Source organism: Sesamum indicum, linkage group LG11 (assembly GCF_000512975.1).
Source record: "Sesamum indicum cultivar Zhongzhi No. 13 linkage group LG11, S_indicum_v1.0, whole genome shotgun sequence".
In the NCBI taxonomy this organism is placed as follows: domain Eukaryota; kingdom Viridiplantae; phylum Streptophyta; class Magnoliopsida; order Lamiales; family Pedaliaceae; genus Sesamum; species Sesamum indicum.
The window spans coordinates 6036399-6063403 of NC_026155.1; the positions used below are offsets into that span (position 1 = coordinate 6036399).

Below are 27005 nucleotides of genomic sequence, written 5' to 3' on the forward strand. Positions count from 1 at the left end.
GGGTTTTTTTTTTTTCCCCCCCGCCCCCCCCCCCCCACACTTTTTTTGGATTAAAACGGTTATAATTGAATTGTATACAAATGTCCACTTGTCCGACGAATTTGAACGTATGACCTCGTACTTGTTCATGAAATATCAATTTCAGCCGTTACACTAAAACATTATTGATTATCAGTATTATTTTCTGAGAGTTATTGAGTTTTCTCCAAGTGTTGAAACCTATGATGAACCCCACACCAAGTGTAGAGCTGCTGCAAAAATTGTTGTTGGTTAAGGGTTGGTGAAGCATCATAATGTATGTGGCCACCTACCAAGCTACTTGGGCATAATCCCAAGAGTACGAATATTATACGCTTGTTATATTATTAATTATTTTTTTTTAATTATACATCACCTCACAACATATTGCACTTGTCGTATAATTGACTTTGATTCGACTAAATTCAATATAAGTTAGAATTTTCCGACGTAATAGGAAATTAGATCTTATAGACTTTAATTCTTGTGCACAATCTATAATATAAAATATTTTTTTTAGTATATAGATGGTGTGAATTTTACAGATATAATATTATTTTTGCAATATAAAATCTGAATATTTATATATATGTTGGTGTACCTAATAAACTAATAAAGAGAGTAGTAATTTTAGTTGGATGGGGTAGGGCGTAATTGAGGAAACGACAATGGCCATCAACTGCAGCAAATAAACAAATATGGGTTGGTTGGTCATGTTTGCCTGTTAAGTGAAGCAAAAGTGGTTGGTTAAAAAAGTGTAAACAAACTCCAATATAAAATTATAAGAATATTATATTTATTATGTAATTGGTTTAATGTTATTAAATTTGATTTGAATAATAATTTATATATATATATATATATATTAGTTAACTCGTGCCGAGGCACGGGATAATTGTATTATTGATAAAAAAATATAAATAATTTAAAAGATAAAAATAAATAAGGTATATAATTACCTAAATAAAAAAATATTTTATTTCATTAAGTGGTACAATAAAATTAAAATATAAAGCTACCATAAAGAAGATATGTGCTTTAAGAATAAATAAATAGAAATTTTAAATAATTTAAATTAAGGAAAAATAAGTATTTAATAAATAATTTAATATTAAAATTATTAGAAAGAAGAGAGCAAATGGGAGGGAATCTTCAGTTTTGGAATCACATGATAATATCTTTGATTAATTATTATGTTAATGCATTCTTTTAGTGCAATAACTGACAAAGCAAATTAGTAAAGTTATAGATCAGGGGGAAAAAAAAGGAAAAATGTAAGCAATTATCTTGTGATATCGTAAATATGTAAATTACCCTCTTATAAAAAAATAAATAGTGATTTACCTCCTTATATTTTTTAAAATACAATAATTTACCCCTTATGATTATTAAAATGAAGCAATTTACCTCCCTGTATAAGGAGGTAAATTGCTTCATTTTAAAAAGTACAAGGGGGTAAATTGCTATATTTTTTTCATAAGGGAGTAATGTGCTCATTTTCAATATCACATGAGGTCAATTTCATAAGGGAGTAATGTGCTCATTTAAGAACAACTCTGTCAATTTTATAAAATTTGATGTACATTAGTAAAAACTATTAAATTATAAGGGTAAAAAAGTAATTCGATATGTATGAGGCACACATTAAGTAAATGCAACCCACCACACCATATAACCTCCAACACTACTATAAATACTAAAATATTAATTTTTTAAGGGAGAACGCTATTCATTGATTGATACTTTTTTTCTTGAGAACTGCACTTTTTACGGAAATTGCATTTCACCTGGTGTGTAATTGTATCGTGGTAAAATTCCTGATCTAATCTTTTAACAAAAAAACCTCGACCACATCAAAAAATTCTTACTTTCACCAATTGAAAAACAACTACATGGAGAGAAATGTGAGGGTGGAAAGAAAAATCGCAGTGCAAGTGTAGTGTAAGATTTCACAGTTTTGTGATTGAGTTTTGTGCTGTTTCTAGAGACCCATTATTTATGATTTTACAAACATTTTATTCTCTGAGTGATTTTAAATATTAAATGGGAATATTAGGTGAATTTGATAAAAATTGATTTATTATTAATGAAAATTTTAAAATTGTTTAATTTTCCTAATTCATAATCCTGAAGTGATTCTCTCTTTGATGATTAGATTTTTTTTCGTAAACACTAATAATTATAAAAGAAAAAATTGTTATATTTTCAATAAATATACATATTTTTATATATACTAATCTATATTTTTGCTTGCTATCTATATATAATGTTAAGATATTTTAGATTATTATATATCAAATATTAAGTAATCATATAAGTTCTAAAAATATCTCATGACATCAAAATTTTAGAATAAATTACGAATCAAAAGTCCAAAATAAGTTGATTAATAATTGGGTCACCAATTAAAATTCATAACAAATTTGGACTTTTCATATATTTAAGACGATAAATTTTCTTGTCTTGTAATTATTTTTACAGATGCGGAATTTTATGCGGAATTTTATGCGAAATAAACTTAGCCAAACACCCTCTTAGTCCTATTCCATGTTGCCAAACTTTTGCTTCAAGTGTCGAATTAGTGTGCAAATTACTGACAAAGGAACAACTTTGATGATCTTTCTGATTTCTGCAGGTACTTATGTTGTCTTTGCTGGCTGGCTGTAGCATCTGCTGGTTCAACACAGTATGTTATGTCATCTGCATCAAATATTTCCCAGCGAACAAGGCTCTAGCTCTATCACTCAGTACAAGTTTCAGCAGTCTGAGTGGTGCCATGTACAACCTCATTGCTAACTCAATTAACCCCAATGATCACAAACTCTTTCTCCTCCTCAACGCTGTCCTTCCGTTGATCACATCGGCTGCGGCCCTTCTCGTGATGATCCGTTACTCACCTCCTGATGCCCCTCCGCTTGACGGCACTCACCATCATGACACTGCCAACTTTCTTCTCTCGACTGCTGTGGCCATTAGTGCAGGCCTGTACCTCCTTGTTCTAAATTCAGTGTCATCAGATGTAACTGTTGCCCGTCTCGTCTTAACTGGAGCTATAGTTTTGTTGGTACTTCCCTTAGTTACACCTCTAATGGTACCGGGAGTTGTCAACATTAGCTTCCAACAAGAAGACTCGAGTTTCATTTTGATTGATAAGGATCATAGGGAGCTCTTGGAAGTGCAGATGCAGAGCCCTAACGGTTTCTTGGATAGGGACTTGAAAAAGGAGGATGTTGACAACAATCCGCTGTTCAAAGACGAACGGCCAGTGGTGCTGGGAGAAGAACACTCCACTAAGTTGCTCATTACTAGGCTGGATTTTTGGCTGTACTATGTTGCATACATGTGTGGAGGAACAATAGCACTAGCTTACAGTAACAACCTGGGCCAGATTTCTGAATCGCTAGGTTATCATTCAGATGTTCGCTCACTTGTTTGTCTCTATTCTGCTTGCTCATTCTTCGGCCGCTTGCTTTCTACTGCGCCAGACTTCTTGCGAGAGTAAGTATCTGAACATACAACTAAAGATAATTACGTACACTCTGAAGTTTGGACATATAATGGTAAACATCCTTTTGTTTCGGAAATATATCAAATCAACCTAAAATAACTTGATGCAGTTACATTTTTCTGTAACGTAAAACATGGCTGCATGAGGTATTAACATAATTTTCCATAATAGAGGACCTCTGTTGTAATATACACAAACTTCAAGGAGTGTATAATTATCCTGACAAGTTCATCCATTCCTATGATAACACAAAGTTGATAAGTCAGCTGGTTTTCAAACTATGCAGCAAAATGTACTACGCAAGGACTGGATGGCTTGCTTCAGCCCTTGTCCCAACCCAAGTTGCATTCCTTCTGCTTGTTTCATCAGACAGTAAAGCAGCACTGACTACTGCCACAGCCTTGATTGGACTGAGCTCCGGTTTCGTTTACTCAGCAGCAGTCTCAATAACAGCAGAGCTATTTGGCCCCAACAGTGCTGGAGTCAATCACAACATTCTCATTACAAACATCCCACTTGGATCACTAGTGTACAGTCATCTTGCAGCTCTAGTTTACGAAGCAAATATAGGAAAGTCAGATAAGGTTGTGTCACAGGATGGATCAAAGGTATGCATTGGCTGGGGTTGCTACCATGAAACCTTTGTATGGTGGTGGTGGATCTCACTGTTGGGTCTAAGTTGTAGTTTATTGCTCTCCCGTAGATCTAAGACTACCTATGACCGGTTGGAGAGACAAAAACATAGAACTCATTTTATGTTGTTGAGACCCTTTCCATCGAGCGATGGATTTTGAGGTTTGAGCTCAAGTAAGATTATACTTAACTTGTAATGTCCAAGATAACTATGAAGGGAATCCCCCTTTTTAAGTCCTGTTTTCTTGATATTGCAGATTTATCAGAGTGCAGGAGAAAACACTGCAAGAATACAAGTTTTGTGCCCTCTAGTTCCTCTTAAGAGTAAAAGATTGAATGCAGTTTTTTAGCTGTAAAGAGCACATATACTCACCTCCAAGTGTGCAGAAAAGGCATGGAAGACATGTGAGAGTCGGCTGTTCGGTGAAACATGAGACACCATTTGGATCGATATTTGTGAGACGAAGATTTGAACAGAATTAACAGCAGATGCAAGCCCAGAACATGAGCTTGGATCATTCAACTCAAAAAGCTGAGCCGATCCAACATCAAACATTTTTGTATACGGAAAATTACCCCTGAGGATATGAACTTTGAATCCAGGAGTTGTTCTGCTGACAGATCTAGTATAAGTGAAGATCACTAGGATGTATAATTCAATATCATAGTGGCAACAGAAATACCAAATGAAATCAGTTCTAAACAAAGATAAATTTTCTGAGACGATGTTTCATCTGCAAACCAGATTTTTATCGCCTTCGCCTATTTCAGGAGTTGAATAGCAGTCCACACACATGGGTAAAGTTATTTTACAACCCCCATTCCTTATGGGCTCAAGGAAGTCATCCATATAATGATTTATATGAGATATCAGAGCAAAATATGGTACAAATAGCCAATTGCAATACGCAACTGCATTTATGCATCACATAGAGTATTAAACTTTCAGGCCCCAGCCAATATTTGTTCCCCTGTCCTGATTCCTGATCTATCTGAGGGGAAAAAAGATGAACTCCTAACACCAAATCCTACAGACTAGAAAGAAAGCAAAACCAGATCCACAGCAACAACTAGATGCTGAAGAAAGACAAGCTGTGCAAAACCACATATGGAGATCATAGTTGAAGGCTATATAACAGTACCTTCTCTTCTTTATGTTCTCTGTTGCTGCACTGACATCCACTCATAAATGTTGAGCATCCACTGTTAGGCTTTTTCTCCAAAGTGAACCCATTTTTTTCTCCTCAGTCTAGGAACATGCATCTCCTTAGTTAAGAAGTTAATTTGGCAAGACAGACGACAGACTTTATCAATCAAAAGCAAATTTCAAACTAAACGAAAAAGGACTACAGATGCAGGGATAAGAATATTTGCACCAGACATCTCTTCTGATTCTTGAACTATTAAAAATATATCAATTGTCACCAGAACAATTCCATTAAAACACTTGAAATAGAACGAGATCGTGCTGCCTTTCGCAAAAGCTGGCCAAGAAAATTTCAAAAACAATGACAGCAATTGAAACATATATTTAGCAGAAGCTATGATATATATATCCAGGAAAAGAAATGAAATATCCTTTTAATTAGGGTAAAAATGATAATTCCACCATACTTTGGAACCAGAAGCCTAATGCTAGTAACCATGTTACAAGCGATAGTATTTTCCAGTTTTACAGCCACATAAATTGATGCAGTGTTAAGAATATCCATATTTTAGCATGATTCCCAAACATTCGCATCTTAAATGCAATGTCTAGTGAAGAAAGATGAGAAACATTTAGAACTCCTTAAGCAGAAGGCAATAGCAAACAAAAATTCCTAACAGCTCAGAATGAACAATGAAGTGACAGAAAAGAGCCCAGTTCTATGGAAAAACAACATGAAATTTAGAACACATCCTTCTAATTCTTCTTCTCTTCAACCTTTGGTTTCTTAGCCGTTGCCTGCGAATACAAGAAAGTACCAAAAATAGCAATAGCCGATCCAAGCGCGTTTAGTGGCCGAACCGGATTCCTGAAAACCAAGACAGTAGCAATAATAACCACCACTCTCTTCATCGTGTTACCAACGGAGAATGAAAGTGGGCTAATATCATCAAGGGCTTCGTATGAGGACTGGTTATAGAGATGATAAAATATTCCAGACAGCATCACCCATAGGTAAAATGTCGTCGGCTTTCCAATGGTCGCAATAGCCTTGTGGTATCCTGCAACCCACTGAGACCCTTCCACAAATACGGCCACGGGGAATAGATACAAAAGCGAGATTATACTAATCCAACCATACAAGTTCAACCCATTAACTTCTTTGAAACTCTGCAAGCTCTTCTTGGAGTAAATGTTCCGAAGCACAAACCCAACATTACTAATCATAGCACCCCAAAGACCTTCAAAGTTGAAGGAAACTTCAGTAATGGCAGCCAATGAGCAACCAAAAACAATGGGGAGAATTGACAGCCAGACTGATAAAGGATATGAATCACCAAGAAACGATGAGAAAACAACTGAAAACACAGGCTCCGCAGATTTGATCACATGAGTGAAAGAAACAGCCACTTTGGAGAATGAAACACATGCTGAGATGTGGCCTATAGTGTGGAAAAGTGCAGGTCCAAGAAGCGCAACAATAAAGGATTTATCAATCTTTGGACAAGGCTGAAGCTTCAAAGACCAGAGGATAAACATCCAAACAGACCCACAAAACAGCTGAAACGATGCAAGAAGCCATGGATATGGAAATATATTCAGCACCTTCTTATTGTAAATATTGAAAACAATATTCTGAAAATACCAGAGCCCAAAAACAACAGCTAGCTTGAGATTCTTGTTTGGCTTCGAGACTTCAATTTCACCATCCGGGCTGGATTCTTGCGGGGCTCCAGCGGCTGCCCCGAGCGTCTGAGATGAAAATCTTGAAGAAACTCCAAAAGGGTGTCCCAAGAATCTCCGAAAATCCAATCCCGATTTAGAGATCTGGCAAACCGGGTGGCTAAAACTCGAACTGGAATACCCGAACCCAAATGAGGAACAAGACGCATTTCTTTGTTTCTGAGTCCTGTTCACAAGATTTGGATCCAAAAGCGGTGCATTAATGGGGCATCTACCCCTGGATTTGGAGACAGTGACCTTTGAGGGTGGAAGAAGGTTTAAAGACAGCATTTTTGCTGATGGGATTCACAGGTTTCTCTCTCTCTCTCTTTTGCCTCAACTGGAAAGAACCCAAACTAATGCGGGAAAAAGCCTTATAAATCTATACAAGAAAACACATTGAAAACAAGAGGTGAATGCACTTACCAACTACTGAGCAGCAGCAGCAGGTCTAGGTTCTTTGCACATTTATATTCACACAAAAATCATTAGTCTTTTTGTTGTATTTATTTATGTTTTGTGGGTTTTCTTTGAAACCTTGTCTCAATCTGTCTGACCGAATTTCATAAATTAAGAAACCAAACGCGCCGCACGTGTCTCGAGAGAAATAGGAAAGGAACGGCGTCGTTTTAGCGTGTGTTGTTCTTCAAGTGGCGCTTATCAGCTGACCCCACTCATCAGATAGTGGTAGGTGGAGACGGGAGAGTATACAATACCCACAATTTAAGTGAAACATTTGATTCTCTTTGAAGCGAAATTTCAGTGGGATTGTGGGATGTTTTCTCTGTCCCCTCCCCTCCCCTCCCCTTCCCCCTTTTTTTCTTTTTAAATAAAGGGTATTTTTCATATTGATGACAATGGAATGGGTTTGGGACACACCGAAACTCGCCCCCACTTCGTGAAACCTCACCCCCTGTTCCCTTAAAAACCTTGCCCCACCTTGCCATCCCGCCTTGGATTGCCCTATCTCGTCCCATCCTATCAAATTTAAATTTTTATTTTTTAATTAATTAATATCAATTTAACTTCAATAATTTAACATAATTTTTTTATATAATATAAAAAATATATTTTAACTAATATTTTATTTTTTTAATAAGTAATATTAGTTTAGGTTTAAATGCTTTAATATAATTTTCAATAATTGTATAAGACAAATAATACATTTAAATATTTTTTTTCTATAAGTAATACTAATATCGTTGTAGATTTAGGTAATTTAACACAATCTTTTTTATCTAAAATAAATTTTATAGTATACATAATACATTCAACTATTTCTTTGGTATTTTATACGGATATATGAGAACTTATTTAAAAATTTACCTATAATATCAAAATTTTCTATTAATAAAGTATTACGTATGAATAAATAAATAACAAAAAATATTAAAAAAATAGACCGGAGCGTATCTGTGGTGGGTTCTGTACAAAACGTGTAACTCGCCCCGAATCCGACCGAATCTAATATTTTAGGACTCAAATCCAAGCTCAATAATATGAGTAATAAACCGGCCCTATCTAGGACGGGACTTTGAAAAATAACGTTCAATTGCAATCCCTAATTTTTTACTTGGCTCCTTAACTATTATGCATAATTTACTATGAAGTACACTCAACATCTTAAATTTTGATTATATTTGTTTAGTTCAATAAAAAGGTAAAGAAATAAAATAAATAATTCATCAAAATTAGTAGAATTAATTAATTTTAAATGTTTATAAACAAAATTATTAATGAAAATCTATACTATCTGATATGTACCTAAGTCTCGCAACATATCAAATGATCTTTACAAAAATTTCAAGATTAATGAGGGTCTAACCTACAAAATAGAGGTTATCACTCCAATGCTTAAGTGAGTAACGATTTTTCTAAATGAAATAAAAGAAAACTTAAAATAATATGAGAATAATGGTTGAATCTGTTGATGCGGAGATAAAATTGCATGGAGTACAAAAGTGAGCTTGGAAATATCCAAAATTCGAGAGAAAGGAGTGTGAGAATGTGAGAGACTTGTTACAAAATGATTGTATGTCATTGGAAAGTTGTATGTGTTAGCTAAATAACAAAAAAAAGTATAAATTATATTTTGTCATCCGAACTATACTCATTTTATACTTTGAAATTTATACTTTTTACTATGTCAACTTGCCATCTCAACTTTGCAAAATTTCTACTTTACCAAATATGATCGTTTTTTTTACAGATTTTATTATCGAAAAAATATCACATGTTGTGCATACACGTTCTTTTAAGTTGTAGCTGGGTAGCCTCCGATATGGCTAGGCTATTAAGTCAGAGATGGGCCTTGAGACGGAATCAACTACAATTGGCCTATCGCTTCTGTAGACTATTCCTGGTGAGTTGCCTACCCGAGCCCGAACTCGCTTAAGGGAAAAAGAGCAAGCAACTGAAAACATAAAAAATACCAATCGAACAACCCTTAAATATCACATGTAAATGGCATGTGGTTTTTTTGACAAAAAATTTGATGGAAAAATAGTTACAAATGGCAAGGTGCAAAATTTCGTAAAATTGATATGACAATTTGACACACACACACACACAAAAAAAAAAAAATTTGATACCAAAGTATAAACATGGTCATAGTTCAGATGAAAAAATATAATTACAAAAAAAAAATTGATTCGTGATCTGGACTTATTTGGAAAGAGTTATGACCATTTGAACTGTCTTGTTAGGTCAACCAAAACAATCCAGGAACCGATTGGCCTGCTGCTTGAAGAGTTGATTTCAGCCGAATTACTTGAAATTAGTTGAAGTATGACATGTCACAACATATATTATAATATTAAGTATAGGCCCCCTAAAATAATTACTTTTGGTGTCTAAAATGTATAATTTCAAATTGCCCCTCATAGTAAATATTTAAAAAGGAATAAAATGATTTAAAAAAAGTGAATTTTTCATCCTAAAATTTATTTTATCAAAGTAATTTCTCCTTTCCATTTTCCTATCCCATCACAATGCATGCAGCCGACCGTTCAAAAAAATCCACTACCTATGTTCCCATCCTCACTACCGTTGGTCACACTTTTCCATTTAGCATGAATCCCACCATGCCAACTCTAGTATCATCAGGAAAACTGAAAAAATAGGTCCATTTTTTGGGATTGTCCACGAGCCTATCAGAAATTAGGATTTGATCATTCATATTAATACCAGGAACCTTACCCACGGCCTCATAAATTGCTGCCCATTTCTCCCCTTCTAAGTAATCAACAAACAATTTCTTGCTTAACTCACCCAAGACGTGCATTTGTACTTTCACAGAAAGGGGACACAACATTTGTCAATCCATCATCATTTGAAACCTTTAATCCCTTTCTTTTCTTGGATGTACTAGTACTTTTCCTATTTGAGTAGTGGACTGTAAATTAGGATCATGGTTTACCTGAATTTCGTCTGATGTTTCCGTGTTATTTCCTACGTATCCAAATTCAAGACACCATTCGACACTGGAAACGTAGTAGTCTTGAGTGTCGACTTGACCAAAATTTGATTTCGCCACTTGGACAAACTCGTTTACGGTTTCTAATGTGCGCTCACCATTAGCTCTGTGCTTGTCAAAATATTTCACGCTACGCTGGGAAAAAAGGGGCCATGACTTGTAGTGCATTGTCCTTGTGGTGCGATTGACTTGTCCAACAATACAGATAATGCAGGAAATAGTGTTAACAAGAAAAAAGTAAGGGGTATAATGCATGTTGTACTGTGCAATTTCTTGAAAAATAATTTACTTAGAAAATCAACTTTACCTTGCAGTACTCATCCCAAACATCCTGTGTGTCCACCGTAACCATGCACCTGTTCTCATCCCATCCCAAACCACTCTTGCCCACCATGCTTACTAGTGTACTATAGTACTTCTTCCAAATATGAATCTTATTATTGATGTGTGGTTCGGCCCTAAGATCCGTTAGGAAACTGTTTGCACATTAGGGCCTCCAATTGGTTCAAATATCCAACTCTAAACTCATTTTCGCATTTCCAACTTGTACTACATATGGTACGTAATGCATTCACTAGAGCCTCTTCTTCACATTGGGTCCATGTACGTCTAGTCTTAGTCTTATCTGAATTTGCCTTATATCATCTTGGTTTGCTAGTTCCTTCCTCATCCAATAGGTTCATTTGCAAAGGGACGTAATTTCAAGAAATCATTTAAAATGAAACCATGTAATCGGGCACTATGCATTAACATAAAAAGAAATATCAGATAAATGAGAAACTTGGCAAATTAAGAGGGTTCATTTATGGAAGAACTGTGATGAAATTAAATTCACACATTAATACATCCAAACATTGGCAAAATTAATAGCTAGTACAACAGTCTTGGACATCATAATTAATTAAAAATGACAATAAATTGGAAAAGTTGGCCTTCTGCAAAGATCGTTCAATGACACAACCATTCTGTATATATATTTGAAGCTAGCTCCTCATGTCATACGGTCCATGTAGTAGTTGTTTCAATGGAACTGACAAAGTTCGTATTTGGAAGATCTGTGTTGTTTCGGACTTCAAGAGGAATTCACATTCCAACGGGTTATCATGCATATCCATACGTATGTAATTGTGCAATTGACAACAAGTAATAATAATACTTTTTGCACGTCAATGGAGTAGTACGAAGGGCTTCGCAAAATTCCCCATCTAGTTTTTAGTAAGCCGAAAGTGCGTTCTATAACATTACGTGCCGCTGTGCAATGCATATTAAATAACTCAAGTGCATTTTGGCCCACCACCATCACGATCTCATTCTTTTAAATGATATCTTACACCACTGTAAGGGTGAGGAAACCTTCCTCGTTAGCACATCCATTGTCACAAAGACAATACTTACCTATAGATAAAATATTAGAATCTAAAACATAAAAATTACGAGGAAAGTAGATAACGTAATTGCAATTATTGTGAATAGAATTGAATTTAAATTAAAAAATATTGGTAGGCACTTTCAGTCCAGTTGGTCTACTAACAGCATCATGCAATACTCAACCATCGGCGACACTTCCCTCCCAACTAGACAATACGTATGTAAGCATTCCTTTAATATTACAAACACTAAATACGTTTAAACTTCTTTAGCCCTTGCAATTACAGTAACACCCTTTTTCAAAATTTGATACTCGTACTTCAATGTGCGTCCCGTCTAGTCCCCAAGACATCCCTATTAAAATGAATTACAATTAATACTTTAACATTTTGAATAAACAGAATCAATACAAAGTCTATGTTTTAGACATTTGAGTAACATATTATGGCAAGAAAACTTTTTTACCTTAAATCATCATCAGCGAGAATCTTGGCATCTTTCACTAATTGGAGTTGGATGAGGTAATAACAATGGCTGCAAACGGAGCACAACCCTCAAAACCAAGTGAAAATGCTTACTGATTGTTCGATTGCTATGTATGAAGTCACGCTTGACCATACAGTTCTTCTTGTGGTGAGCAAGCACACTAAAGAATATTGCAACTTGTTCCGTAACAGTAAGATGTCTAGTTGCTAGTACACCAACCGAGGATTCTAGGATTCGACAGAGACGACCAAATGAATTTCTACTCATGCATAGGTTATCCAGGCATTTCACATCACTAATTTCAATTATTTGTTTAAGATGCTTAACTTGGTCGGGTATCCTAATCTTTATGTTGTACCGACGAGTACCAACTGATCTAATACTCTGACATTGACATTGTCGGCGTCGAAAAACATACCAAAACAAGTACAATGCAAAGGTAATCTCAAGGATTATAAGTTGAATAGCCACAAATATTTTTAAATGTTGAGTCATTCATACTATAAATCAAGAAAAACTCAAGTATAAACAATTGTATAAAACTGGTGATAAGACTGAGAAAAGTACATATTAGATTATAAAAAAACGTGTACAAAAAGATAACGTTTAGGCTTATAGCAAGATCCATAATTTTTTACCAAATAGTTGGACACACAATATCATAAAACAAAGAGCACACACCAATATTTTGGAGTGGGGGTCCGACCTACATTGTTTATTTGTGATATTAGTGGTGTTTAATTGCAATGCAGTTATTATGATTTTCAAAATCAATTTCACTGATTCAATACAGTAGAACTATAAAAAAAACATTTAAAATGCAAATGAAATACTGGAACCCAAGCATGTTGCTTGGTCGACCATAAAATATAACTTGCTGAAGACAAAATAGTACAACTGTATTATGTTGAAACAAATTTTCATATACAATAGAAACAACTCCATAACAATTTCTTAAAACAAAAAGTTGTTATCACCACCACTCTGTCAAGTGAAGATCTACTGGACATTTTTATATTAGGCAGAAGCACAAAGATCTACTAAAACTCCAAAAAAAAAAAAATCAAACATTTACACACCTTCACACTAAACGAACAACAACATGGATAGAGATTCCCAAGCTTATGAATAATAGTTCCCGATACACCTAAGATAGATTTGAAAAGTATGTCACTACAGGAAGGAAATGAGAGAAATAAATCACAAGAAGAACAATATACCGAAAAGTGAGAAAGTGGAGCTAACCTTTGGAAGAAATGAGAAAAACAAAGAAACTTCAACTTGAACAAGGAGAGATGATGAATCTTGAAACAAATTCAAGTCACATTTTGTCAAAAAAACATATGACATTTCTTGGATTTTGACATGTGGTTGTTGAAAATTGAATGCCAAACTAGGGTAAAATAGACTTAACGTGCCTACAGTTTAGGACATGATTGGGAGAGAAAAAATTGTCACAAAGTGGTGGGCCATCCATGACTTAAATCACTCAATAATACCGAAGAGTTTTGTGCAGTGAATGAGTTTTGGGTCATGCAGTGAATGCGGAGCCATTCCCATTTTTAAGTAAACATATTATTAGATGAGATTATGGGTTTTATCATGGCTAATAATACAAATCAAGTTTAATTGCAATTTTGTAAGCTCGATGCTGATTCAAATAAGTTTAGTTAATGATATATTTGACTTGACTCGAATTATTTATCATGCTAACTTGTGAGATGTATTTTATGCTATCAAGCTATGGTGATTGGTTCTATGAGAATTTTTCTCATATGAAAAAAAAAAAAAAAAAACACATCTCAATTACATTTTACTGTTCTCAAACACATTTATTGTTCTTTAGGTAAGATATTCTGATTTGTGTCAACTGTTAGTTTGTATTTTGTATACAGATTATTTGGTTGAATGGACTAATATAGAAACAAAAAAAAAGAAAAAAAAAAGATGCAACTTCAATTTGAAAACAAAACCAAATTCAACCGTAGCAAAATACAAATTTTCAAATCAACAGACTCCCCTTTTCACTTCCTGCAAACCTGTGAAAAACCCCAATTGGCGAAGATTTTCCGCAATTGGGATTTGTATCAGAATGGCATCCAAGCAAATGGAAGAAGTCCAGAAGAAATTAGCGATGTTGAATTACCCGAGAGCAAATGCCCCTTCCCAGTCGCTGCTCTTCGCCGGCATGGAACGCTATGCTCTTCTCGAATGGCTCTTCTTCAAGTCCGGAAACTCCCTCTTTGAATTGTGTGAAATTTTTTGATGATAGGGTTTTTATTTTTGTCTATTTTGACTATTTTGCAGATTATTGGGTGATAAGTCGCCGTTTTCGCAGCAGAATCTACAAGGGGATGCTGTGGATCGAGACGAAGAAACCTCCAGGATACAATGTAGTTGTCATTTTTCTGAACCCCTTGTAACCCTTTTCTATATATTTTGTAGTCTTTTAACTTTTAAACTTCTATCAACCATTTATCCCATACAAAAATGTAAAACGGTCCTCTAGTGTAATTTTGTTCAGAAAATCATGATTAGGATTGAGAATTCGCCGTTTTGGGTGTTTGGAGTATTACTTGATGACATTCTTCGTGCACCTTGTTTTCTATGTTGATCATTGTGAAAAACTGACTTTGTGCTACGACTACTTGTGGCTTTTGGACGATATTCTGAATGGAACAGAGTTCTAATAGGGAATATGTGAATTACTTGTGAATTACCTTCTTTGGTTTTTTGAAATTTTGCAGATTTGGCAGAGATCGCAAAATTTCTGGGTATTACCACTACTATAGACACTGAAGCCATTCAAGTAAGTTTAGATTTAATCCTCTCTGCTTCCATTTCCGCTATTATGTATATTTAGTTATGTCTCCTGCCAGATCTTGCATTCGATGACTTTGGGATTGAATTCCAGTCTGCCAGACCTTCTCCAATCAAGGCTGTTCTTTTATACTCCTTTCATTATGTTTATTTTCTAAGGAAAGAATATAGCTAAGTAATACTTGAGTACTATATTTAGAACATTCAGAAATTCAAGTAAATATGGTCAATTATTCTTTGGCCAACGCTCTCCGGATACATCAATGCCACCTGAATTCATCTTTGTTTGCTATAATGTCATTAATTGTTTTAATTTTTATGCTGTACACAAAATCGTAACTTTGGTTCCTCCTTTTGTGCATTTTGATTAAAGAAAACGTGCAAACCTTTTCATGTAGCAGCACGATCCGTTCTCTTTTCTTGTATAGTAATGCTTTTGTGATAATCTTGTCTTCACTAAGTGGGTTTATGGGAATTTGGCTATACAAGGACAAAGAATTTGCAATACCGCTTCTTAGGAATGATATGTTTCTCATCTAAAGTCAGTTTCACCATTCTTCTGTTTTGACTTTAAACCTGTTAAACCAAGGTTTAAAGATTTAGCTTCTTTTGTTTTTCCGACTTTCTAGAAAAACTGACATGCATATAGGTTTCTGCTGGCCATTATAGATTCACATTTCTTCTGAATATTGCCTATAATAAAGGCATGCTGAGTGTACGTATTTCTTCCTAGTGATGCATGGTGTAACTTTTGGTTGCAGGGTCGTGGAAGTTATGAAGATCGTACTGAAATGCTGCGTCTTATCGTAGATCTCGTGGAGGCAAGCATGTATGCTGATAATCCTGAGTGGAGGTCTGTATATCTACTGCATTTATTGTCAATAACAAGTACATCTCTATCACTTTGTTGTATCCTTAAATTTATATAAGCAACTAGTTGCAGTTATTTTTACTTTTTCCAGTGTAGATGAGCAAGTCGCTAGAGACATACAACTAATAGATGCCATAGCTGAGAAACAGGCTCAAATTTTTTCCGAAGAATGCAAGTTGTTTCCTGCAGATGTGCAAATACAATCCATATATCCGTTGTAAGAAGACAATCCTAAGCAACATTCCTGCCCTGAATTCTTTCAGATTGCTATACAGAAACCATCTTACTACTGTATCTCTTCAGCAGATATAGTGACTTATCTGTTCTCTTAATCAAAGTTTACTTGTAGGCCAGATATATCTGATTTGGAAAAACAACTTTCAGATCAATCAAACAGGCTTCTGAACCTTCAAGAGATGGTTGATGATCTAGCTTCAAAGGTTCTTCTCAAGCTTTTATTTACCACCTTCTTTTATTTTAGAAACTTCACCTGGTTATGGCATTAATTTCATTCATCTGTTCTGGATGCATTGATGTGTTCAATAGCCACTGATTAATGGTATTGCCTTCTGTAGCATCCATATAATCCTGATGAGGACTATGTTGAGGTTGAAGCAAAATTACGGGCGCATCTGGAATCTTTTCTTGAAACTGCAAGATCTTTTAATACCATTTACACCAAGGTTTGCTTTTTTTTTTTTTTTTATTTTCTGCTTGTTGCATTGTGTAGCTTAGCTCATATGCTTGTTCCATTATTTCCACTAATTTAAAAAATTATCTGTTCCTGCAAAAATTAAGGACTTAGAGTAAATGCTTGCAGTTCAGTTGTCTGTGACTTTGGTTGAAGAATACTGAAAATGCCTGAGATCGATGAACCTAACATCTGGAATTTCTGTTATGTTTTTGACATTCCACTATCCTGTGAAATTTATACATTTATCATATACCTTTGCTAGAGAAGAGTCTATGGAGACTGGTATTAAAATAGCTGTTAGAACTAAGGTATTGACTGACTTTCTGTTTGAATGAACAGAGCTCAGAGTATAAGTTTCTTGAATGTAATTGATTATGCATTACATTACATAATGACCGTAATAAATTTTGAATGTAACTTTAGTCATTTTACTGGTTGAGAGCTCAATTTTGCTCTATAGTTTTGTTCAATCATGCGTTGTGCTCAAATATGTTGTTTGTAAATACTGTTTCTAACTACTTAACTATGGTGCAGGAAATACGTCCGTGGACACATATGATGGAGGTTCCACAACTTCATGGTTTTGGACCAGCTGCAAATAGATTGTTAGAAGCATACAAGATGCTTCTGAAGGTACCTCACTGCCAGTTGGCTTCTGTTAGTAAATAATTGGTTATTCATTGTTGAGAATGCTGTTTTGCTCAATGTTTCAACAGCTTATGGCTTTTCAGTGGTTCTCATGTGTTTTATGGTTTATAAGAGAAGGATTCCTTTGATTGCCACTAGGGTTCGACTTGTTGGAGGTCATTTGAATACTCATCCACGCCCATATCTTCGTTCTCTCTGTTCACTTTCACCTGCCTTTTCTGTACCTTTCATCCAAGAACCTTTGGGGGTTTGTCACGTATATTAGTCCTTTAGCATCTCTAAGTAGGAAAAAACTTTCAGAATTCCCTGACACACCTTTTCGCTTTATGAGTATCACAAAAGCTTCTCTAACTGACCATCGGCTGTCATTGTAACTTTTTTTTTGTTATAATATATAGCACAAAACTCAGTCAAATTCTAATTTTGATTGGTTAATATGCATTAACGGAACTTTTGTAAATTAAGTGATATTTGTAATAATATTACTTAACCTCATTGATGGACTTTTTCTGGCTTTCTTTCCGCTAGTTGTGTGACTGGACATTCAGTCAATTAGCCCATGGACAGTACATCTTATGCAGGCTACTAAGAAAATATAGAATCTGTTATTTGTATGTCTGCAAATGCTCAATATTCTAATTTCTTGTTTTAAGTTGTTTGGTAAATTAGAATTACGATGAAGGGGATGGTAAGGCATTTCTCTCTTTCACTCTGACAGTTTCTAGGGAACTTGAAGAACCTTCGGGATTCGCATGCAGCAGTAGCGGTTGGGTCTTCTGAGACAGTGGCAGGCGAGCCATCTTCAGTTATGAGAATAATTTCAGAGTGTGAGACTGCTTTGACATTCTTGAACCGGGATCTGGGAATTCTTTCTGCATCTATTGCACGGGAAAAGGGTGAAGAGGCATCTTTGTAATTACATGTTGTCAAGAGATTCAAAGCTGAAGGGAAGAACAACCTCTTCGGTTATAATTGAGTGGGTCAATGTTTTTAATGCACATTTCATTCTTTATTTACCTCAAATCATTGTCTTCAGGTGTGTATCATGAGATTTGATGTCTGTTGCTGTATTGGAAAAATTGATAAATTCCATGCTGAAACATTTGTGGTTGACTAATGCAATGAATGAAAGTATCCAAATTTATCCTTGTTATCCATGAGGATCTAGCAATAAAGGCATAGATTTCATGTAAATATTTAAGGAGGTTATCCATATTTAACACTTCAATGTCTACTTTTCTGTAAAAGCTACATCCCTTGTACAAAGAGAGCCTCAGTGATAACAATTTAGAGGCGCTATTTCCCTTGTGTACTGGATCTTCTTATTGTAAATCAAGAGTGTCGATTCTATGGCAGTATTTATGTCACTTTGCTTGATTCTTTCCATTTTAACATCTTCTGTACCTCTATCTGCATCTTCTCATACAGAACTATGCAATGATGGTTTTAGCACTGACCTTATTCACAGAGACTACTTAATTTCTCCTCTGCACAACTCTTCAGTGACTTACTGGGACCTTATTCACAAAGCCTTACAGCGCTCCAGGAATCGTCCTGATTATTTCGCTTCCAGGTCATTTGCTTCAAGGATGTCCTCAACCTCAACTACACTGCTGATGGCTTCCAGTGGAGATTTTCTCTTGAAAATATCCATTGGCACACCATCTTTTGAGATCATGGGCATTCTTGATACTGGCAGTGTTTTTACATGGGTGCAATGTGCGCCATGTGATAATTGTTACCGTCAAAACCAGCCTCTTTTCACTCCCAGGGAATCATCAACTTACAAAGTGCTGCCTGGAAATTCAAAACTCTGCAAATCCCTTGGAGGGAGGCCTTCTATTTTAGGTGACAACACATGCAGGTATTCTTTGCAGTATCTGGACAGATCTTATTCTCATGGTGCCATATCTTCGGACACATTCACCATAAGTTCTACATCAGGTACACCAATATCTCAACGTAAATTCATTTTTGGCTGTGGTTATGAAAATTTAGGCAACTTCAATGAGGAGGCATCTGGAGTAATTGGCCTAGGGTCGGGACCAGGTTCTCTTGTCAACCAAATGAATTCTGTGATTGGTGGGAAGTTTTCCTATTGCTTACTCTCTCAGTCACACATAAAAAATTACAGGTCCAGCAAAATTTATTTTGGCAGCAACTCTGTAGTTTCTGGTGCCAGTGTCGTTTCCACCGGCCTACACATTTTCAGAAACTCCTATGCTCTGAGGTTTAAAGGAATAAGCGTCGGGAAAAAGACTCTGGCTATGACCCATCTCTCCAATTCCTCATCATCATCCAAAATCTTGGGTTTCTTCAACGAACGGATCATCATCGACTCTGGAACCGTTCTAACACATCTTCCCAAGAAACTTTATCAACCCCTGGAAGAAGCAATGAAGAAGGAAATCAAGTTGGAACAAGCTCATGCAAGAGACATGCTTAGGCTGTGTTACAAGACTCCTGATGGCCAAATCAGAGGTCCTATAGTTACAGTGCATTTTGTTGGTGCAGATGTTAAGTTGTACCCCACAAACACTTTCCTTAGAGTTTCTGAGGATGTCCACTGCCTTGGTTTTGTGCCTCATGATGGTGTGGCCATCTTTGGTAATTTGGCACAGAGGAACTTCTTGGTAGGGTTTGATCTCAGAAGAAAGACTCTGTCTTTCAAACAAACAGATTGCAGCAAACAGTAGTTTGGACACTCTGAAACTTTTCTTATATGCACCGAGTGCGATAATACTAAATAGTATGAATCTACAGCTATTATTTTCTTGCTTCTTGAACTTTTTCTTCTAATGATCGGTTTAACTGATTTCCAATTTAAAATATGATATTTGTAATCTCTTCATCTTCAATAATCTTAAGGATAATATATATAATAAATTGATGTGTAATAAGTTAATCGATGATAAATATAAACTTTTACTTAATTTTTTTGCTGATGTCAGCAATTACTGTGAATTTTTATTAACGAATGAATTCATCAAACGTTAAGGTATTAGATGTACTTTCCAAATAATAAAAAGATTATGTACAATTACACCAAACACAAGGACGGGATATTATAAATATCCCTAAAATTAATGCTAAATGTTTGCTACAGATTGCAGACCATGATATTCAAAATTTTAAAAATATTTGCTATTTAAATTTGATTGATTTTTGAATTCATTTTAAAAAAAGTTCTCTTGATATAGATTTCAAGAATTTAAAGTAACATCAAATGCCCTATCAAACTCCCCTTTAATGGACCATCTGCCCAAAATGGGCAGTTCAATAAACATTTCTTAAATATGTAAATAGTTTATTTACTACATTAGTATATTTTGAATTTGGATCATATTGCGTGACAACTGTTGGTTTGTAATGACTATTTATATTAAAAAATTTAAGCCATGCCCCAATTAGTAATTTCTGGGGATTTTCAATAATAATGGTATAAAAGTATTACCAATTTTGTGCAAGAAATTAAAATCCCAAAACCTATCAAAGGATTCCTTTACCATCCCCATCATTGGCAATTGCCCTGAACAAGATTTGCTCAATATAAATTCATGTCCGCAAGATTTCATTTTATTACACAAAGCCCTGAAAACCATCTTCATTAAAAAGAAGGGGAAAAGAGAGAACATGGTTAGGACCATGAAAGTTGATCCAATTGTCACTGCTTGTACATCCTTAATCTTTGCTATTTCTATCACTAGAAGGTTTCACTTGTGTGAAGCACAAGGTTTTAGCATTGCCCTCTTGCATAGAGACTTCTTACAATTTCCTTCCCTCGTTTCTTCCTCGACGTCTTCGGAACGAGTAATCAATTCTTTGCGACGGTCCTTCAATCGTGTCAATGCTCTAACACAAGATCATGTGCTATGGTTGGCCTCGACTGCTGTTTTTGCAGATAACGGAGAATATCTCATGAAATTCTCAATTGGCACGCCGCCAGTTGAAACTCTAGCTATTGCTGATACAGGCAGCGATCTCACTTGGATAAGATGCAAACCTCCTATTAGCCTAGGCTTTCACCAAAAAGCATCACTTTTTGAACCCACTCATTCTTCCACGTACAAACCTATTTCTTGTACTTCTAGTCCATGCAATTCTCTCCTTGGCAGCGCTTTCTGCGACGGTTTTAAAGGCATTTGTCGCTATACGGCAGAATACGGCGACGGATCATTTAGTAATGGTGATCTTGCTACAGAATCTATGAAACTAGGAACCGTGACAATTCCCAATGTGACAATTGGATGTGGATACCATGACGAGAGTAGCTTTGGTGCTAGTGCATCGGGCATCGTCGGTCTCGGGGGTGGCAAAGCGTCTCTAATTACAAAAATGGACCCTTTAATTCGAGGCAAATTTTCATATTGCCTGGTACCACACCTCAGTGAAACATCAAAGTCAAGTAAAATGAGTTTTGGCGATCACGCTGTAGTTTCAGGCCACAACGTGGTTACAACACCGATCATCTCTAAAACTCCTAACACTTTCTACTTTCTGACATTGGAAGCAATTACCGTCGGCAACAAGAGAATTGACCTTTATAGCCCTTCAACATTTTCACAATCGAATGATTCCGAGCCACTTGGAGAGGGCAACATCATCATAGACTCAGGGACAACATTGACATTTCTCCCAAGGGAGTTGTACAACAAAGTTATAGCAGAAGTGAAAAGTCAAATGAAGTTGAGAGAGATTGATGATCCACAAGGGCTCTTGAGTTTGTGCTATCTTTCCATAGAAAATGCAGCACAAGTGCCAGAAATCACAGTGCATTTCAAAGGGGCAGATTTGAAGTTGAAGTATGTAAATATGTTTGTTAAAACTAGCAAAAGTGCTCTTTGCCTTGCTTTTGCACCAGCCACTAGTGTGGCAATTTATGGTAATTTGGCACAAATGGATTTCTTGGTGGGGTATGACTTGGAGAAGAGGACTGTGTCCTTTAAGCCAACTGATTGCAGCAAAACATGAGTTTAAATTATGAATATGGAGAGCAAGTTGTTATTTTTATTTATTTTTGGGTAAATCACAGATGGCTTTCCTTATATTTGTTATAATTATAAATATTCTATTATTTTTTAACATACAAATACTTTTTTAAATTATAGACCGTCTTACAAAACCCTATATATAGAGATGGCAATCGGGGCCTCGATCCGATTGAGGCAGGTTTGGTAGTCCTTTTAGCTGGGTCCAGATCCTAATTTATTAGACTCGACCGGGTTACGGGTTTTTACCGACCATGCCCCAATTTATTTTAAATTTTTTATTTATTTATTTAATCATATGTAATATATTATTAATATAAAATTATGGCATTATATATAAATTCTTAAATAATTTTACATATATCCAACTCTATATAAGAAATACAAAAAATAAATTAGTTGAATGTATTATTTGTATTATATAATTCATTTTAGCTAAAAAAAAAACTATCTTAATTTAAATAGATATTACTAATGAGAAATTAGAAAAATAGACGAGTGTATTGTTTATATTATATATTTCCTTGTATACTAAAAACTATGTTAAAGTATCTAAATTTAAAATAATATTAGTTACTGGAATAATAAAAAATTATTTGAATGCATTTTTTGTATTATGTGATTCATTTTGGATCAAACATATGTTAAATTACTAAATTTAAAATGATATTATTTGGTTCTAGGGGTCGGCCAAGGAAGAGGATCCGTGGTATTCAACTTATTGAGCTTGAGGGCGTCTCAGTTCATGGAGCTAAGAGGAGATTGTACTTGATCGATGATACTTTTGATTCAAAATTGGCGGAGACTGTTGGGTAGTCCCGCCGGGAGCCATGAAACTCTTAGAATGGAACTGTTAGGGGATAGGCCCCTCTTGGACAGTTGGAACGTTGACGGTGCTCATTTAGCTCCACCGGTCTGGCTTGGTTTTTCTCTCCGAAACCAAGTGCAAATGTTATATTTTATGGCCCAAGACTTAAAAGCCCACCCACTTGAGTTCACATTGGATGGCCCACTACCAACCCATTTACCCGACCCGACCCGATTGCTACACTACTGATGGGTAACCCTAATTGCTTGTCCTCATTTCTTCTGTCTTTGGACACCTTGCGCTGACTCGTCTCTCTCTCTGTATCTTCTCTCCATCTCTTCCTTATTTCTCCACCGTTTTCCATGGGTGGTTTCCTTAGCCAACTCAATGGTTTACGGAACGCCACCATGGTCTTCCTTAACCGGCACATATTCATCCCTATTTAAGGGATTGCTCTTCTCGGCCCTAAAACACATTGATACGAACAGAAACAGTACCTTCTACTCTAAGTTCTTTGTGAAGCCTTCTACGATAAAAGTCTTCGTGACCAAGGTTTGAGGGAGAGATCTGTGTGATCGGGTTTCTAACCTGTTGTGGTATCTCTGGGTAGTGGAGCAACCGTGAACTCGGTTTTGTGGGTGCGGGACTCTTTTGTGACCGTGTACCCTTCGTGTGTTCAAGGATCTGGTTTTGACTCTGAGCCTATTCTCACTACTACTTTATTCTGTTTTGATTTGTGATTTGTTCTGATTATTTTGTAACCATTTAATTTCTGTAATTATTTGGTTTGTATATAATTAAGGAGTTTTGTACTCCAATCTCTTGTAATAGTTGATTAGGATTGTCTGATATCCACTTAACAGTGGTATAGAGCCACTCTTCCAATCCGTCAAAGTCTGGTGGTGGTAACTCGCTTAAACCCTCCCTTTAAATTTCTGCACTGTTATTTCAGTTATATTATCTCTCGTATTATTTGTTGAGGTGCTTATCCCCCTGATTACCCTCCTGGCCGGACCCTTGAGGTCGTCGGGTATTTGGACTGGGTGTTAGGCTGGAGAGGCCTCGGTCTCGTGGCTGTTGATTTATTATTAACTGTGGATATCTCGATTTCACTTTAAACTGCTAATACTGCTTTGTGCTTGTTCTTGGTGAACTGATACTTACGATATTTGTGAAATCTTGGGCATATCTATTACCCCTGCTTTGTGCTTGATTCTCAGTTCTCAGTGAATTCTTACTTTGTGATATCTTATCTCGAGACTATATTTTGAACCGTGGATTTTGTTTTTTTAATATATATATCTCTTTGCGAACTCATAACTGGTGAAATATGTGATTTACTTTTCTGGCATATCTGTTGTGACTATTACTTTGATCTGTTGAGATTTTTTGTGAGCTGTGATTGTTTCTTACTCAAATCCGCTGCAAAACGATTTCTGAAAAAATCCTTCATTAAACCGTTTTTTCTTGAACCTTTTTCTAAAAGAAAATTTCTAAATGGTCGGATACAATTTGCAACCTTTCGATGGTAAGAGTGATTTTTCAATATGGCAGCACAAAATGAAGGGTATTTTAATTCAACAAAAGATTTTTAAGGCCATTGATGGTAGATACTCTGATTCTATTTCTGATGAAAAAGTTTTGGAAAACGACGAATATGCGTATTCTTCTATTATTCTTAATCTGTCTGACAATGTTTTAAGAAAGGTTGGTAAACAAAACACTGCAAGAGATTTATGGGAAAAACTTGAGGAACTTTACACTGATGTTTCGCTGCCTAGTAAACTGTTTTTACTTGAAAAATTCTTTAAATACAAACTTGATTTATAAAAAATCATTGATTAAAACTTGGATGATTTCACTAAATTAGTTCAAGATATTAAATTGACTGGCGATAAGAATATTGATGAGTACTCTCCTATTGCGCTTCCAAATGCTATACCTGATACATACTCTGATGTGAAAGCTGCAATTAAATATGGTAGAGATAGTGTGAGTCTTGATATTGTTGTTAATGGATTAAAAAGCAAAGAGATTGACCTTAAAAAAAATAGACCTAGCAATAACCAACATGAAGTGAACTCTGTGAGAGGAAGGTCTAAATTTAGGAATTCTAGTAACAGACACAATAGCAGGAGTAAAAGTCGGAATAAAAACAACAATAGGAGTAAATCTAGGAATAGAGATTATTCACATAAAGATGATAAAATCAGAGAGAGAAGATGTTATAACTGCGGCATAAAAGGTCACTATATCAAGGACTGTAGAAAACCTAGACGTGATAATAGAGATAACAATGGAGAAGAAAAAGAACGAGTGAACAATGTTGCTGATGAATCTGGTGAAGTGTTTGTTGTTTCTGATGTGAATTCTGTGCATCACATGAGCATGTATGAATGGCTTGTTGATTCTGGTTGTACATTCCATATTAGTCCTTTTAAAAACATTTTCTCAAATCTCAAACTTGGTGATTTTGGCTTCGTGTCTATGGCAAATGAAAACCGTTGTGAGATTAAAGGCATTGGTGATATTTCTTTGATTTTCAATGATGGTTACAAAATGACTCTTAAGAATGTTAGATATGTTCCTGAACTTAGTCATAATCTCATTTCATGTGCTGCATTGGAGAATGAGGGATTAGAAGGTAGGTGGGAAAATGGCATCATGAAAATCATGAAAGGTTCTCTTGTTGTTTTCAAAGCGGAGAAGAAACGTAATTTGTATTTAGGTTCAGTTACTTATGATTCTATGGCTGCATCTGTGAGTGTGCATGACAAAACCTTTTTGTGGCATAAACGTTTTGGGCATATCAGCCAAAAAGGACTTGAATTTCTGAACAAAGAAGGCATTCTGTGTGATAAGGTTGACAAATTGCAATTCTGTGATGGTTATGTTATGGGAAAACAACATCGTGTGCATTTTCCTGCTGCACCCTCCCCAAATCCCTCTATGTCATCTTGCATATTAGACTACGTTCATGCTGATGTATGGGGACCTTCTAAGGAACCCACCCATGGTGGAAACCTTTATTTTCTTTTCATTGTTGATAATTTTTCTCGAAAGGTATTTGTTATCTTGCTAAAGCACAAATCTGAGGTTTTTGAAAAATTTGAAATGTGGAAAATTATTTTTGAAAACCAAACGGGTAAGCGGCTTAAATCTTTGCACACTGACAACGGTCTTGAATTTTGTAACAAAAACTTTGATGATCTTTGTGATAAATTTGGTATTAAGAGACACAAAATCAATCCCTACACCCCATAACAAAATGGGGTTGCTGAACGTATGAACCGTACCTTATTTGAATATGTGAGATGTTTGCTGATCAGTTCAGGATTACAAAAATCTTTTTGGGGTATAGCTGTTTTAACTGCTACTTACTTGATAAACTTGTCTCCTTCTGTGCCTTTGTTGGGTAAATCTCCTGAAACTGTTTGGAGTGTTAAGAAACATGATATTTCTTTCTTACGTACTTTTGGTTGCTCTGCTTTTGTTCATCAAAGTTCTGATAAACATGAACCTCGCTCTATGAAATGTGTTTTTATTGGTTATTCTCTTGGGGTTAAAGGGTATATGTTGTGGGATCGTAGCCAATCTGGTTATAAAGTGATTATTAGTAGAAATATAACCTTTAACGAGGATGAAATGCCCTGTCTATCAAAACCCGAAACAACATAAAAAGACTTAACCTTTAATAAGGTGGAGGATAACCAAGAAGAGGGAGAGTATGTAGAAACGAATAGTGAACAAAACATAGAAGAGCCCATAGAAAATCCCAATCCCTTAGAAGATTACCAACTAGCACGAGACAGGAATAGA

The 27005-nt window shown here is 35.5% G+C and overlaps 5 protein-coding genes across 6 annotated transcripts in view; 4 read left to right on the forward strand and 1 right to left on the reverse strand.

The window, feature by feature from the left end:
• Positions 1 to 6020, forward strand: part of LOC105173396 (protein NUCLEAR FUSION DEFECTIVE 4-like) — a 6624-nt gene extending 604 nt beyond the window's left edge. Inside the window, exons 2-4 of one of the 2 annotated variants that reach the window (XM_011095115.2) lie at positions 2654 to 3516; positions 3813 to 4333; positions 4417 to 6020. In XM_011095115.2, coding sequence (XP_011093417.1) covers positions 2654 to 3516; positions 3813 to 4320 — 1371 coding nt within the window. In that variant the 3' untranslated portion in view covers positions 4321 to 4333; positions 4417 to 6020. Of the gene's footprint in view, positions 1 to 2653; positions 3517 to 3812 lie in introns of both variants that reach the window. The other variant, XM_020697746.1, reaches the window with a different exon arrangement.
• LOC105173398 (xylulose 5-phosphate/phosphate translocator, chloroplastic) lies at positions 5851 to 7523 on the reverse strand. Its single transcript, XM_011095117.2, has one exon. The coding sequence runs from the start codon at positions 7317 to 7319 to the stop codon at positions 6063 to 6065; it is 1257 nt and encodes a 418-aa protein (XP_011093419.1). The 5' UTR covers positions 7320 to 7523; the 3' UTR covers positions 5851 to 6062.
• LOC105173399 (AUGMIN subunit 7) lies at positions 14294 to 18525 on the forward strand. Its single transcript, XM_011095118.2, has 9 exons — positions 14294 to 14583; positions 14665 to 14750; positions 15105 to 15166; positions 15939 to 16030; positions 16140 to 16265; positions 16398 to 16488; positions 16624 to 16731; positions 17277 to 17375; positions 18109 to 18525. Exons 1-9 carry the CDS (start codon positions 14450 to 14452, stop codon positions 18304 to 18306), a joined length of 996 nt encoding a protein of 331 aa, XP_011093420.1. The 5' UTR covers positions 14294 to 14449; the 3' UTR covers positions 18307 to 18525.
• LOC105173787 (aspartic proteinase CDR1-like) lies at positions 18675 to 20148 on the forward strand. Its single transcript, XM_011095666.2, has one exon. The coding sequence runs from the start codon at positions 18740 to 18742 to the stop codon at positions 20084 to 20086; it is 1347 nt and encodes a 448-aa protein (XP_011093968.1). The 5' UTR covers positions 18675 to 18739; the 3' UTR covers positions 20087 to 20148.
• Positions 21036 to 22361, forward strand: LOC105173788 (aspartic proteinase CDR1-like). The gene has a single exon (XM_011095667.1). It carries the CDS (start codon positions 21036 to 21038, stop codon positions 22359 to 22361), a length of 1326 nt encoding a protein of 441 aa, XP_011093969.1.

Coding starts and splice junctions, on each gene's coding strand:
- LOC105173398 (XM_011095117.2), bottom strand. CDS start 7,319: ATGCTGTCTTTAAACCTTCTTCCACCCTCAAAGGTCACTGTCTCCAAA.
- LOC105173399 (XM_011095118.2), top strand. CDS start 14,450: ATGGCATCCAAGCAAATGGAAGAAGTCCAGAAGAAATTAGCGATGTTG. Junction 16,266..16,397: donor ATACAATCCATATATCCGTT/GTAAGAAGACAA, acceptor GTTTACTTGTAG/GCCAGATATATCTGATTTGG. Junction 16,489..16,623: donor TTGATGATCTAGCTTCAAAG/GTTCTTCTCAAG, acceptor TGCCTTCTGTAG/CATCCATATAATCCTGATGA.
- LOC105173787 (XM_011095666.2), top strand. CDS start 18,740: ATGGCAGTATTTATGTCACTTTGCTTGATTCTTTCCATTTTAACATCT.
- LOC105173788 (XM_011095667.1), top strand. CDS start 21,036: ATGAAAGTTGATCCAATTGTCACTGCTTGTACATCCTTAATCTTTGCT.